We start from the raw sequence: 16,492 nt of genomic DNA, 5'->3' as shown, positions 1-16,492 counted from the left end.
AAGCATATTTCCATAATTGCAAACAAAATAATGAGTCAAATTACCACAAGCCAATTGATAAAAAAAATGATTCTGAGGTTTGGTGTCCACTGGGGGTCTGAAGCCCTGGGACAGCTGTCCACATTGCCCAGCTGGTAATCCAGCCATGACTGTATCTTATACTTACCTATACATGTGACAGGCAAGGTACAGGCAATACATTTTCAAGACAGGTAAGGTCTAATTGTGTCTGCAGAATGATGTATCTGAGCCATTGTGAAATTCAAATAGCAGTTTATTAAAGGGAACAGTGCACATAAATTCAACAGGGTACATACTGGTAAAATTGTGTTCTTAAAACTAAACTACAGACAGTGTTGAAAATATAGGCCTATACTTTATAACTAATATATAATTTACATAACTGTGTCTCCACATCAAAAACTTCACCAGAAACAGTGCACAACTGTCAAATCACAGTGGTATGTTTTATTTAAATTTGACAAGAGTCAAGCTGTTTGCTCCAGTAATAACACATTCATTTGTGTCTATAATAGAGCTAAATCTAGGGTAAAATCACTTATCAGTTAAAACAAAAGGAATTCATTATAAAAGGCATTCTTAAGTGCTGTGAAAAGATCAATGTAAGTCATCTAAATGTTTGATCGTTACAAGAAATAAAACTGGGATGGAACATTTACATTAAAATCAGTGTATAAAGTGTATACTGTAAGTACAACCGAACATAAAATGTTGCCTACTAATGTCTAAAACTGTTTGTCAGCTTACAGTAATGCATATTTTTGAGTGATGTGAAACACTGATTTAACAACTCCACCATTGCAGAAGTAGAATAATTTTTGACAGAACAAAACTGCATAGCTCTAACTGTATATTGCAGAAGAAACAGCAATGGGCATTAAAACACAGTTGTTCATGTGAATATAAATTACTATGTGAGTCACAAGGCACTGTCAACTGACCAGTAACCATGGTTACAGTGCTCAACTTGCTGACAATGATGTCCTCACTGAATGTCCTCGGCTCTGATGTCCTTAAAGCTGCTCGTGCAAAGATTAAAGCACTTCATAGTAGCATAACATAGGCTACTATACAATTTAACAGCAGGAGTGAGTGACAACAATCAACTAATTAAAAACAACCCAAATTACTGCAAAAATTAAATACAGGCATTACCTGTAACTGTAGATAAAGTTTAAGTTTTGTGGTAGGGACAGTAATACTGTCAAATGTTCAGATTAAAACCACCAGCCCACAGAGCACCAGCATGAAATACAGCATGCTGAAATGTGTTGAAGAGCTTAGAATTCAGCAAGACACAACTACCTGCACACTAAATTGTTTCAATTTTTTTAAAAAAATCACTAAACTAAGCCATCAAATGTTGCCACTAATTTAGAAAAATTACAAGTGACTATAGAGAAGAAAAAGTGACATAAAAAGCTTAACAGCCTCACAAAACAGTGCGTAAGCCTTTGGAACAATGGAAACCAAACACTGTGTTATTAGAATAGCTATAATGGTGCAGTACCACAAGATAACACAGAAGGTAAAGCTAATAAATCTGTCTAGGTAAATATGCAGACAAAAAAAAGTGTGTGATGTGTTGTGTTTAGGCCGAGAGCATTTGGATGTTTATTTTTCTGTTGAAATGGTCTTCAACAGAAAAAAAACAAACTCATCTAACTAACACAAGATCAGAGTCTTGTGACAAATCTAACAATAAACTCAATGTTGCACTTCAGCAAATACCACTATGTGATCAGATGATCAGAGGCTGTTGCATATACAACATAAACCTATGTAACACTGTTCAACATGTAGTCTGTGACTTGAGTTAGCTTTGCACAGAATATACATAGCTGCAGATGACTTGCAGATGATTTTGATCACAGAGTATCAAAATCTCTAAAGCTATTTTATAGTTCTACTGTAAATAATAACTTCATGAGGATGACATAGTCTGGCTACTATGGTCAGTGAGTGCTGATCTGGTAAAAATATATTTACAAATAATCTTAGATATCAGAATGACCTGAGGTGCAGATACGATTCTTACCAGACACCAAAATGTCATTAGTGGACACATCTTTCCAAGAAAATTAATGCCAAGCTCCCTTCTACTGTTTGCTATAGTCAAAAAGTACTGAAGTTGCTTTTTTGCCCAGATCTGCCAGAGGTTAGCAGTAATGTGGATGGTACTACAGACAACATTTCGTCTGTATTTTATGGATGGAATGTATGAAGTAAGTGAGTGCTGCCACATCAAAGCAGAACAAAAAATTTTAAAGCTGCATCAAGTGATTGTTGACCACTAGGGGGCAGAAAGACTCCAAAACAAAACCCACACAGACATTCAGTCCTGATTTACAAGCAGAGTGTAAAGCTGTTATGGCTCATTTGTAAGCAAACAATTGCCTACTTTAACATCCAGCAGACACACAACATCTAACTGGAGTCAGATTTCTGTTCAAGTGATAAATTTGAGTCCAATATTCACTGGCCTTTTAGCTCTGATTTGGTCCACCTACTCCTGAGAAACACATCTGGACTTCCTTCAGCAGCCAGAAGTTTACATCAGCTCTGTGTCATTTTGAAGGCTTGTCTAAGCTTTTCTTTCTGAAAATGGCTGCAATTGGTTTCGTACAGGTGGTTGGTGAGAGAGCCAAAAAGAGCTAACAGTGGCAAAGTTTTGTGGGTTGGGAATTTCGAGTGACCTTTAAGAATTGCATGGTGAATTTTAAAACTATGCTTTTTATCAAAAGTATCGCTTAGTGCAGGTTTAACTGATTCCACAACCATTAACATTTCCACAACAACTGCAACCCTTCCCGTCACAGTCATTTGGCACAATATATTGATACATTATTTAATATCTACCAGAACTCAAAAATAACCAAGGAGACAACAGGTTTGGAAAGAGATGGAACCAGAATATAAGTATATATATATATATATATATATATGTATATAGTATAATATAACAGATATAAGTGCTGTGGTTACACTGACTTATCATAGCCAGCAGGGTGCCATGTGCAGTTCTGCAGGAAGCAGCAAGAGAAGAGAAACTTGCTGTGGCCCGTAAAACACAACTAAATATAAGCTGTGCATCTGCAGAAGCTGCAGAATATAAAATAAAATATACATAAATCTGTCTTTGTCTTGGGGATGGATGATGTTGGGTACCGTCCACATTTAGGAGTGATGAGGTGTGGTTCCCCTGTGGACTAATACCTGTGAATATCAACAAGTTTAGTTAGGAAATGCTTATTAGCCAAATGATAATAGCAAATGCTTTATTTCATACCTGTGTGTGTCTGTGTGTGTCTACTTGTACAGCTATCTTTGTGATAACCAATTTGAGCTTTAGATCTTGGGACTGAGGACTTTTGGACAGACCTTTAAAGGGTTGTTTGAAAGTTCAGACTAGGTTTTAAGATTTAGGTTAGAGTTAGGTTTTAATTAGGGTAAGGTTTAGGGACAAGTATGTAGTTTAGGGATGCACGATAACTGTTTTTTAAAACCGATACCGATAACTTTCAGCTCCTGAAGGCCGATACCGATAACACACACATATACCTAACATCATGACATCAATACCACGAACAAAACGAAAAACAGTTTTGACTCTTTAAATGAAGAGATATTTATTTTTCCAATTAAAAAACTATTGGTAAGCCTCTCAAACATGTTCTTAAAGCTATCAAACAAACCTATTTGATATCTCACATCATTTTAAATAAGGTGCATTACTTACTTGAAATGATGCAAATACATGCATCGGGATTACAAACTGAAAAAGTGTATTCCAGAAGTTTACAAAAAATAAATATACATAGAAAATGAATGCACTGGCACAAGTTAGATTCAAACATTTCTATTTAAACAAACTGAAAAAGTGCATTCCTCAATGACAACAAAAATAATGCACAGTGCATATTGTACTGACAGAAGTTAGAAGACGGCACTCTTAAATACTCAATTCTGCGGTGTTCCTAACAGTCAGACTAAAGGGGCAATCCCTTAATGTACCAAGCTCAATAACAAATCGCCAGCTGATTTGAGTGGCATAATAAGGAGCATTTTCCGTACATTATTTTTAATTTGTTTGGAGAGGACCAAACACTTTGCTGGAGAATGATGTCCCCAGCAAAAAAGACCGCTGGACCGACAGGAGGAGCGATATTAAGACACAAAAGACTTGAGGACGCAGAGATGGACCAGATTGAAACCGACAGACACGAAAAAAACACCAAAAGAAACACAGCATGGACGATCGGTCTGCTAAAAGACTGCTGAGTGGAGACAAAACTGGAGACAGATTTTTTTAATGTCTGACGCTGAAAGCAGAGCTGATGCAGGACTTTTATACATCAGTCCGAAAAAATAGCGGTAAACCAAACTCTGTCTCCAGCTACGTCTCTCTCAGGTCTGGGATATCCCATCACTTCTCCACATTTGACATGATTTCGCTGAATATCTGTAAAGAAATAAGTTTTCCTGCCTGCCGGCCTGCGCACAGTGACAGGCGGTTGCTACGCAACGTACGTGTTTACTTTCAGAGCCGCTGCGCAGTGAGAGCGGTGACAGGCAAGAGTAGACTCATTTTAAATCAATAAAATATGTTTTAATCAGTATTTTGTGTCACACTACTGAATGCTTTAGTAATAAGCCGTGTTCTAAGCGGGATAACGTATAGTGAGCAGTTTCCTACGGAGAAGCGTCGCGTCGGGCTTCTATGTCATCCTGAAGGAAGATACATGATCCCTTACTTAGACATATCTATGTAAACAAAGTGAAGAAGGGCAGTCCATAGTAAGTCAAGCACCATCACGTCCATGATTAAATCTTCAATAACCTTAGCCCGTGGGTCATCTTTGGCAAATTTCTTGGACTCGCCGACGCGTAAGTCCCGGTGGCCTCTTTGCGGCTGGCTTGCTAACGTTAGCGTCTTTAGGAGGCCGGGCGTCCTCATACGCTTTCCAAACTCCGTCAAAGCGGTGGTTATGTTTCAGGTGACTGATCAGGTATTAAAGCTTGTGCCATTTCTCGCTCCTAGTGGAACTCGCTTGGAACATTTGTTACGAATAACCAGCGAACTGTCTCCATCGGAAACTTTGAAGAAGTCTGAACTCTGTTTTCATAAGCACGCTGTGCCGCATGCTGCATTCAAGGTGAAACGTACATTCCCCCGTTCCCACGTTTGCCAGTCGTTCTTTTGGCCTATTTAAGTTCATGTTTCTATTTTTTTGTGTGTAACATGTGAAAAAATACTGTGAATGTTAATTCAAGTCAGCAACTAGCAAAATTATGACCGAGTTAACGAGTTGTTTTCTGGCATGAGGGCGTATTCTTGATTTTTCCCAGTGAGAGAGTTTTTCTGATTATGCCAACGTCACTTGAACGTAGCATTCACTGCAGGCCATTCGGGTCTCATAGTGGAAGCGAGGCACTGCCGTGCTGACCAAAACATATATGTTATCGGGGCTATTCGTCATGATATCGGACTTATCGGAATGACGTCATAATTTCTTGTTATCGGCCCGATAATTATCGTGCATCCCTACAAACGATGATTTTAATATCTCACAATGATATAATTAGAAATGACCATCACAGTGACATCACACAGTGACATCAGAGATAACACAGTGACGTCACACAGTGACACTGTGACGTCTGTGACACTGTGACGTCACTGTGTGACGTCATGCTGTGACGTCACACAGTGACGTCATGCGATGTCATGCTGTGACGTCATGCTGTGACGTCACACAGTGACGTCATGCGATGTCATGCTGTGACGTCATGCTGTGACGTCACACAGTGACATCGCATCACACAGTGACATCAGAGATAACACAGTGACGTCACACGCTGACGTCACGCTGTGACGTCACACGATGACGTCACACACTGACATCACATCCCACGGTGACATCCCGGTGTGTGATGTGTTATCGGGGCTGTTCGTCATGATATCAGACTTATCGGAATGACATCATAATTTCCTGTTATCGGCCCGATAACTATCGGCCCGATAATTATCGTGCATCCCTAAATTGTTAGGGTGAAGGTGCTGGGAAATGCATTATGTCAATGAGGGTCCTTCACAAGTATAGAAGTGTGTGTGCGTGTTTGTGGGTGCAAGAGAGCAACCAACTACAAGCCATTTATCAGGTGCAAATTATCAAACAGCTTGTTATTACAGTAACTCAAATATTACCTTTTACTATCAAGTCTTTGTAATTAAATACTTTGGGCAACTTTGGACAAAACAACATTCTAATCTAAGTTACTAATTTTGACATTTAAAAGACTAAACAGTTGTATAATCTAATCAAAATAAAATATGTTTGTTAATAAGGAATTATTAGCTTTTGGTTTCACAGTTTCACTACAATTCTGCTGTATTCTGTAGTCAAACTCTGCAGAACTGTACCTGTAGTAGTTGGGTTTAAAAGGACCATTCTTATTCAGGCCCAGGTACTTTGCCTGCTCATCAGAAAGCTCTGTCAAGTGGGCCTCAAAAGTGGCCAGATGCAGGCTGGCGACATATTCATCTGAAATACACAGATATAATTTAATAAGACAGAGATACATAGACATACACAAGACTGAACACAGGAAATCAACGTCTGTCTGCTGGGTAGAGCTGTACTGAGAGGTCACAGCTAGTTACAGCGCCACCATCACCAGAGGGCATGAGTAATGTTACTTTACTTTATCTCCCAAATTTTCTCAGCTGGGGATCTTATCTTTGAACACTAGTACAGGTCTTGGTTCAGTATCGATATATCCTCACCCATCTTCTTGGGAAGCAAGTAAACATCCTGCTTGTATCGTCCCTCGGGAGCATTGTACAACTCTATGAGTGCCAGGGCCTGAACACAAACATGGATTAATAATACTGTTGATGCACATAATGAATTTAATGAAGAGCAATAAATGGAACTTCGGATTAAAGAGCAAAAATAACATCTATGAAGAAAGAGAGAGATGCTTTTATGAGTGTAGTGTACAGTCATAGCACCAGCATACCTGCCAGGATGGACAAATAAGAGAGCAAATGAAAAAGCACAATGCAAGCCCTACATGCCAACTGCAGTGGACAGCAGCAATAACTACTGTGCGTCTTTAGCTGCTGTATAGCTTACTGCAGGCTGTTTGCTAGTATCGACATGTTACCTGAGTGGTGGCTGTGATGGATAAGACAAAGGTAGGGACGGTGGAGCAGCTGAGGTTAAGGAGACGTCCCTATGGAAGAACACAACATGTTATCAATAATATAGGCTTTAAGAAGCATGCTTCAGTGACATGACACAAAGACCGGGACCAGCAAGGCCTACAGTTGGGTTACCTCAGCCAGAAGGATAACCCTCTTGCCGTCAGGCCAAATGACATGATCCACCTGAGAGCGCACCCTCTCCCAGGTCAGCTCAGGGGTCCGAAGACTTGCCTGCATGAGATGAGAATATCAGTCTCCCTCACATTCTTCATTAGTTCAACACAATGTGACTGACCCGCCTCTTGGGATAATCCTAAAGCAATGTATGATCTTGTTTGTGCACACTACTTAAATCTGAGGCATTTTAAATATACATTAACTCAGTCTGTATATGTTTAGCTTTGTCCATTGTAAGCAACAGTTTACCACATCAATCTCAGTGTTGGAGTGGCCCATGTTGCAGACAATAGAGCCATTTTTCATCCGGTCCAGCTGGTCCCTGGTCACCACATTCTTGTTCCCTGCAGAAAGACACAGTCTCACCTTCAATCACAGCTATAGCTTGAAAGACTAGAAAAAAAAGCAATTGTGCATGCCAATCAACATTGTTTCAGGGGAGTTACCAGTGCATGTGATGATGACATCAACCTGGCGAATGACCTCGTTCAGCTTGACCACCCTGAATCCATCCATGCTGTTTGTAACACACAAGAGGAAAAAAAGCGGTGCAGCATTCAGCCTCAGTGAGGCCAGTGACAAACAAGAATCTATCTATTATTTATTGACAAGCAGCTAAATTCAGCTGAGGGGCTGGACTCTCTGCTGGGTTAATGTAGTTTGAGTTTAAGATGAACATTAGTCCTTTCACAATATGTTTGTTAAATAATTAACAAAACTTGCTGTGCTGATGTCCGTACTGCTGTCTGTCCTTTTCATATATTTTTGACATTCAACACATTTTCGCACGCTCTAGTTTTCCTCACCAGGCCTGCAGCCCACAGATGGGATCGATCTCTGTTACATAAACGATGGCTCCCAGAGCTTTCAGAGCAGCACAGCAACCTTTCCCAACCTAGAAATAAAAGATGATATACTGCATGACCAGCCCATTATGACCCTGACCTTAACAGAGAAATGCCACTTATCGGAATTTAAACACAAGCCATCTTAAAACAAAACCACGAAGGCTCTAGGCACTGACCATGACAAGCAAACAAATCTCTGGTTTTAACATTACCAAGACTCAACAGTCAGACAACAATGTCCTGCAAGTACTTTCCAATGAAATGTGATGACAGCTATCAGTGTTATAAGTCCTTGGCATGTGTTATCTGTTTTTCAGCATTGCAATGTACCATCACCAATGTTTTCACAGCTATGTGATTAAGATTAATGTGGCATGTTAATGTTGATCGTATCTCACCTCACCGTACCCACATACGACCACCTGTTTTCCACCGAACATGACATCTGTGGTTCTCTTCAAGCTAGAGAGGTTTGAGATGTACAATTAGCACATTTTGTGGAGGTGGAAAAATCTGTATCTGTATGAGTCCAAAATCTGCCATCTTGTGGCACCATTTGTACGAACAAAAAGACATTTACTGACCTGTTCTAAAAAGCCATTTTAACAGTTTAGTACACTTTCTACAGTTTTGGATAAATATGTCAAGTCTGTGGAATAATAACAATCATGTTCTGTTCTTTATGTGATCAGTCTCCTTAAAGATCCCAGTACAATAAATCATTTAGTGTCATTACTCGTAAAAAAAAACATTTGCTCCCAATAAATCATGAGTTGTGAGTTGTGAGCACTGGCTGGATGCAGTTTTGTCCACACAGTGTTAAAGAGTACTATACTCTTTATGTCCTGCTGTGGCGATTATTTACAGGAGGGTAACAATTGCAACAGTAATGTTCAGGTTGTTCAGCTCAGCACTGAGTTGAGCTTGCACTGTGCACAGTAGAAGACTATTACAGGACCAGCTGTCCTGTGCTGACAGCAATGTTTCCTGACCTTTACGTCACTCCAGTGTTACAATAGACAAAGTTCCAATATGAGGCATTTGGCAGCTGATGATTTACTCAGCAGTGAAGGATAGGTCCTGTGACTTATCTTTGAGTGCATTAAACTTAACTAATAAAGTAATTAATTAGTTAATTAACTACGTGCAGCTTGCTAGGATACATTGTTAACAATCTCCCGATTTCTTGCTAATTTGTAGCTAATCATTTCTAATTTGCGTCAATGTTATGGAGGAAGAGAAGGTCATTTCACAGGCACTGACATAAGAAAATTAATAGAGCTGTCAACATAATAAATAAGAAGCAGTGGACTTGGAGAGCAATTACAGAGGCCATAAATGACTGTTCAGATAAAATATATGGACAAATATCTGTGAGAACATTGTCTGTGTTAACTGATTTCACCTTCAAACTTGAGACTAAGATCCCCAGACTCCCTTAAAAGCGTGCAATTGTTGTGCAACTGTTTTCCTGATACAAGCTAAGGCGTTTGTTGGATTTTAGATTAATTTCAAACTTCTTTGAAAGTGTTTCAGCGTCAGTACAACAACAAAATACCTCAGACTCAAGCTCACTCACCCGTCCAGGATTGACTCTCTGCAGCAGTACAGGTTGTCAAACTTCTGCTTTGTCACAGAGTCATTTACATTCATAGCAGGCACACACAGTTTTCCAGCTTTAGACAGCTGATACAACCTAGAAAGGGGAAAGAGGAAGGCAGAAACCTTTCACTGCATGTTGGTGCGTGTTGCTGTGGGTGTGCAGCTGAATATTTTATGGTTTTATAGTTAGGGTATATCTGTTATGCAGTAAATTACCTGTGAACCCCAGTGACACTCTCCTCTACTATGCCTCTAATCTTCTTGAATACATTGGGGTATTTCTTGTACATCCAGTGTGTCAAGTCTCCTCCATCATCAAGGATCTAGAAAATAAAAATATGATTCCCCTTTATGAACATGAATGGTAGTTAAGAGGCACACAGTCAAATATATGTACTGTGAGACAAATGTTAACATACTAACCTGTTTGTATTATTCACATATAATAATCTATGGCTGTAGAAACTCTTTCTGAACAAAAGCTAGAAAAAAAACTTTTCCACATACCATGTTGGGCTGCCAACCCTCAGTGTTGATGCAGCGGTCAATACACCACCAGAAATCATCCTCAGACTCTCCTTTCCAGGCAAACACAGCCACACCTGAAACATAACAGATGGCTAATATCTTGAAGGCTCTTACGTCAGCAAGCCCATGTTTGTCTACGATCTCCCAAAAATTACCAGTCTGGTATATATAATATTGTATATATTATGCTATAATCCAAATAAAACAGCTCAGCGTGTAATAGACTCTGCACAGTAGACACAAATTCAACCCCCACCCACCCAAAAATGCATGATCTCCACTGAGTGACTCCTAAATCTGCTGTGACCCCTTCAGCTTGTCACATCATGAAAGGTGGAACTTTTACTGTGGAAATTTAGTACATACTTAAACCATCACATGGCAACCATAGAAAAAAGGCTCTAGTAGTGCTATTACTTCACTAAATGGCAAATCTTACATGTTCCCATTATCTCTGCAGGGCTGAGTTTTCAAGAGTTAATTAAACATTTCAAAGCAGTGCCCCTGGTTCTGAAGGATAAAAGGTGCTCACATGGCAAAGCATACCTCCGGTCACAGGAAAACCTGTATGATTTCCACACTTCAGTGTTAGTGAGGGACTAAAACAGTGTACATTGCCTGTATCCGACCTCCAAAACTAAATGCTCTTTGCTTTCTCCACTGCTTACCAGCCTCTGACAGAGCAGCAGCCACTTCATTCTGTGTAGAGTATATGTTACATGCAGTCCAGCGGCACTGGGCCCCAAGAGCCACCAGAGTTTCAATCAGCACCTGAAAACACAGAGATAAGCAGAAGTGGACAAGAACACTGTCAAAGGTCACAAACAAACTGCCATCAAGTTGAATAGACTTGAAACAGAGCCAATGGTGTAGTCCTCCTCTGAACTTCAATCATTTAAGACTCAGGTAATATGAGAGTTGATGTAAAGTCAGAAAAAAGGCATGTTTTCTAGACAGTAAGTAGTGCAGAAACTGTGACTAAAATTGACCTACAATCCTATCCTCATTAAGAGGCACCACCACACTGCAGCCTTTGCGTGGATTGTTGAAGCTAAACATCAGAGACAGAGAAGTCTTACTGCAGTCTGGGCAGTGATGTGAGTGCAGCCCACAATTTTGGCACCTGCCAATGGTTTCTCACTCTGTGCTCTCTTCCTGAGTGAGATCAGCGCCGACATATCTGAAAACAAGAGGACATAAAAGGGGTGAGTGAGAAAGCAACGCAGACAATGCCAACGAATCTAACAAAAACTCACATTTTGTTCCTCGAGGCACCGACCGAGTAAAATGAAACAACATTAAACATGTAGAGTCTACAAAATCTGAATAATGCTTGGTTCAGATGCAACATATCATGACAGATGTCCTTTAGATTCATCAGAGTAAACAGTGAAGTGTTTGTCCCAGCTGCGTGTCACCTTGCTCTGCGATCTCTATCTCACGTCTGCCAAATTCAGCCTGTTTGATGTTCTTGACACAGAAGTCACTGCTGCCCTTGGAGTTGACCTGAGTTTTGTCCCGTGGTGAGGTCTCATCGTCAGAGCTGTCCGTGTAGGACGCAGCTGTAACGGAAAACAAAGTTTTCAAAGAACTCAGCAACTTACAGCCTCAGAGGAGTAAACATGTGACGAGCAATACAATGTGATGAGCAATAGGAACATCAGAAACAGAGTTCATTAAGAAACTGTAAGAACACAAAGCTGAAAATAAACTGATGCATATTGACGTTTTACAGAAAATAAAAATCAACTGGTTTAATGAAATTAGGGCTCCATATTCACTATCTTTCTTTGCCTCCATTTAGACAATCTGAAGCACAGTTAACAAATATAATACTCAAAGACATTCATAGGTTCTTGTAAAATACAGTATCATACGGCCGACAGATCGGACACCGCTGCACACATACCGGAGCTGTAGCTGTCTGTGGACGACTGGGAGATGGAGCGGGACAGGGACCGACGGCCCGCCTTAGTGGGGAACCTGCTGAACTCCTGCTTGTCCTCCACAAACTGGATTTGCTGTTAGAAGAAGAAAAATGTTACACACACCATACATTTAATGCTTTCATACATGGCTCAAACGGCATAGCAATTTAAAAGCTCTTATGTTTGAATCGTGGGCTGGGTGCTGTGGAGACAACCATTCCTTCTTCGGGTAGAAATGGACTGTTTTTATTTTTGTCTTGCCTGAGGTTTTGTTTATACAGCTTCAGCAATGACCAGATTTGGATGGAGCTAAACGAAGGAAAAATGAGGATATTTGCTAGAAAAGACTTTGGCAACATGATAATCCCACTCAAACTAGAAAGCTTAATTTATTGCACTGACAAAAATTGATTTCTGGCCGTAGACCAACACTCATTGCGCCATCAAGACAGATGTTGCAAAATTAAGCTGCCAAAGCCAGATTTTTTTTTTTTTTTCATTCAGTTAACCACACCCTTGTTGGATCATACAACTTCCAGAGAGATAAAAATCCAAAAAAGTGCACACAGTGCTCCAGCTTGAAGCAGTGCTAATTGAAACAATGAAATAGCATCACATCTCCACTGTGGTCTGTTAAACTAATTTTATTTCATTGGGTATTGGCAGTGTTAATTACTTGTGAAATGTATTGTAATATTACATTGTAATGTTTTTATAATGTAGTTTGACAGTAACTGGCAGTTTCGCCTCGTGATCCTTTAATTTTCTGCATCTAAATGAGTACTTATCCACACTCAGGTGAAGTATGTCTGCGAGGGGAAGGAACTGGTGTTTTTGTTGTGTCTACCTAACTTTATGCCTGGTCAGCCAACTTTTTTATCAAGGCACAGTTACCACAGTTTTTTTGTTGACTGGGATATTGCATGCAGCGAAGCAACCTGAGATGGTAAGAAAAAAATCCTCCATTTGCTGTAATTTTATCTGCTCAGGTACAGAGAGGTTGTCAGGCAGATCTCTACACCTCAGCGCTTTCTGGAATGTATTAGTTTTCATTTTCTTTATCAGGCCAGGTGAGAGCTTTAACTCTTTGAACTCCGAGATATAAACAATCAGAGCATGGAAAGACTGGATTAGACATTATTAAATGAGCCTACAGACTACCGCACAAGTAAGAAACCATTCCTGTAATTAATATCACTCAGTTACATCTCTCTTTAAATGAGAGTCAGGTTTTCATTCTCATACAGTCAGTCTCTAGTTTCTAGATTAGGTCTGGTACTGAAGTCCCTCCACATACCAGCGAAATTACATGCCAACAAAGAACAATGTGAAGCAGTTTTCTTGAGATTTAAGGTGACAAGACACCACATATTTTCCCCCTGGACAGGACAGGACGGGGTGGGCTGCAGGGTCCTAAAGCCTGACCGATACTGACTGACTCAGATCGACTTGTTTCCTCAGATTCGAAGAGCCATGTTAAAGATTTTATCTATTCACTGCATTACTTAGTGCATCTCTTACTGTCAATGATGTTGCAGTAGATGGTCCCGCTGACTTGATTCACAGACTCTGGATATGCACATGTTTTTTGGTCACTTGCATTGTGTTGTTTTAAGTGTCCGTTAAAGAGATTACTGGGACAAAGATGATTAAAAGGTGCATAATTGATAAAAGAAGCTAAATTTTACACAGCCATCTTCCTCGAACAGCAACCACCTGAGACCCCAAACTTAAACCATGATCTCCAACCTCATGTCCATGCATAATCATTTGTAAGCTTGCAACTTTACTTAAACATCAATGCCTAAATATTAACTACAGGACAAAAATCATTAAACTAAACATCCGTAACATATCACCTTAACACAAGCTAATCATTCTGTGTCAAAATAAATGTCTTCCACTGGGCTTTGACCCTGGATCAGTGAGGGCGTAAACCACATGGGCACAGCAAACAGTCCTCTGTTCTACCCCCAAAATAGACTGAGGCTACCTTTGAGCTCACATTTTCTTGCTGTGTTTTGCAAACATGACCACCAATCAATTCAAGTTTTCGTCATTGGTCAATAGTATTATCTTACTAGGATCATACAAAATTACATGGAAAATATGTTCAGTGTATGACCATGACGTCATTTCAAAAATGCAAGCTGTTCTATTTAAAATCCAAAAAACTGCAAGCCAATGATTGCTGTAACATTAAGTCCTTCCCAAAAAGAGATTGAGGATGTGAAACAACTGGTCTATAATGAGGCTGCAGGGCTGACTAATAAATCTGTGTTGAGACTTTGCATATGACAGACAGATTCCTGTTGACCTAAACACTCAGTTGCCACTTTATTCGGTCCACCAAGCTAAAATGAATGCAGTCTGACACAACAGTCCAGCAAAAAAAAATCTCATGTTCATGAAGGCAACAAAGGTTTTTTGTTTTTTTTTTTTACCTGTTTTACAGAGGTGTTGATTCCAATGTATGATCATTTTGGAGGATGTAGCTTATGCTGTTGAACTATATTACACTATACAGAGAGGTGTTTCTATTATTTTGTGGACCCAGAGTGTGGATTTTTTCTGAAACCGGTATTCATTTGTCTACTCCAACTTAAATGAGGCGTGCAAATACCTGCCATTGTTAAACCCCAAGAATTCAAGGTGCTACTCTTCCTTGTTCCTTGAAGGTGTCAGCTAACATCCTTCTTTTGTAAATGTTATTTGTCATTTCCTTGAGTCGCATACTGTTCGGAAATCATGCAGTTAAGGTGAACCTGAGTTCCTTTGTGAAGAGGAAATGGAACTGGTGTTTAAGATGCACAACTACGAGGCTTTGAACATTACTTTCAGATTTCAGTCTGTACATGCAGAGAATTCATCATCAGAATACTTAAGCGCTCAAACAGCCTCCACAAAGTGTCTGTTCTTACTACTTCACATTTTGGAAGAAAGAAAAACAAACATTCAACATCCCCTAACGCACGCTGTGCAAAACATATCACACATATCAAATACAATGATGATCTACTTATTCCTGCAGTGTTGTGTGACTATATGCTTTATGTTGCCACACATAGAGAGACAATCCAGATTAGTTTCCACTCTGCTACCTTCATTTCGCAAATCACCACAGGATATCAGTTACTTGACATGGTGTGGTCAGTGTATATATTGTATGTTTTTTAAATATATGTGTGATTGAGGCGGTGCAGCCAAATAATTTGCAGACACGGATAAATAAGGTAATTAGATAAAAGCCCCGTGAGGTCTTACCTTTTTAACTGGCTTGTGAGTGGGCACAGCGCTGAAGGCGGACGACAACTCTCCCATGTTCATTTCGCTGTTCTTGCTTACGGTCATGGCTGAGTATTTTTCCGCTACGTTTTCGCTCTCTTTCGCCTCCTTGCTCGCCTGTTTCACTTCCAGCTTCGCCTCCCCAACCGGATCCGACATGTTGACGGTGGCTGTCTAACGTTAGCCGGTCAGAAATACAACCGTTGAGCCTTCTCTGGCGGTCACGTCACACGCTAACGCTAGTGATACCCTCGCGCTGCTAGCACACTGCTCCGCGAGCGAGAGACGCTTTCAAATCCTGCACATGTAAAACCCGACAGTAAACGCAACAGTTGAGTAAATGCCTGAGCTTGCTCCACTGCGGGTTGGCGCTGACAGATATGGTGTGTTGTCTGTTACGTAGCGTTGAGTGAAGCCGTGCTGGTCCCCTGCTGGCTCAGCTGTCACCTGGCTGAGTAACTTTATGGGCGGTAACCAACAGAGTGAGGGGGCGTTTAATTTAGGCAGAGACGTTCATGGAAACTGGGACATCACAACTCTTCTATGTGGGTGGGACTAATTGTATGTCACTTGTCTGTGTGAGCTAAATGTATCATGCCAATCTGTGTTCTGAAAGCAGCCAAATGAATGCAACTTTCTTCTAGCTCTCTACCTTTGACCAAATCTTTAGTTCCACTTGCGTTTTAAGCAGGAAATATGTCTGTGGAGCACACAATCTGTACTCATTTGCATAATACGCTGTTTTGGCAGTTATATGTTTCAAAAGATAACATGTAATTTCAAATTATTTTACTGTATTTCCATGACATCCTCCTCGCAGTCATCGCATTTCCAGTTGTGGGAAACTTGTTCAATTTATCTCGTCATTATCTTGTCATTTCACCGGTTGAAAC

At 40.2% G+C, this 16,492-nt stretch overlaps 1 protein-coding gene across 1 annotated transcript; it reads right to left on the bottom strand.

The window, feature by feature from the left end:
* Positions 1–262: 262 nt before the first annotated feature.
* Positions 263–16,034, bottom strand: LOC121617166 (S-adenosylhomocysteine hydrolase-like protein 1). Its single transcript, XM_041952240.1, has 17 exons — positions 15,579–16,034; positions 12,296–12,407; positions 11,805–11,948; positions 11,466–11,566; positions 11,055–11,157; positions 10,366–10,460; positions 10,075–10,181; positions 9,836–9,952; positions 8,655–8,718; positions 8,215–8,303; positions 7,855–7,925; positions 7,658–7,752; positions 7,364–7,462; positions 7,192–7,260; positions 6,809–6,887; positions 6,446–6,566; positions 263–3,237 (listed from the first exon to the last, which is right to left on the bottom strand). The coding sequence occupies exons 1-17, from the start codon at positions 15,756–15,758 to the stop codon at positions 3,231–3,233; spliced, it is 1,653 nt and encodes a 550-aa protein (XP_041808174.1). The 5' UTR covers positions 15,759–16,034; the 3' UTR covers positions 263–3,230.
* Positions 16,035–16,492: the final 458 nt, after the last annotated feature.

This window comes from Chelmon rostratus, chromosome 2 (genome assembly GCF_017976325.1).
Source record: "Chelmon rostratus isolate fCheRos1 chromosome 2, fCheRos1.pri, whole genome shotgun sequence".
NCBI lineage: Eukaryota > Metazoa > Chordata > Actinopteri > Chaetodontiformes > Chaetodontidae > Chelmon > Chelmon rostratus.
This window is presented reverse-complemented; position numbering and strand designations above follow the sequence as displayed.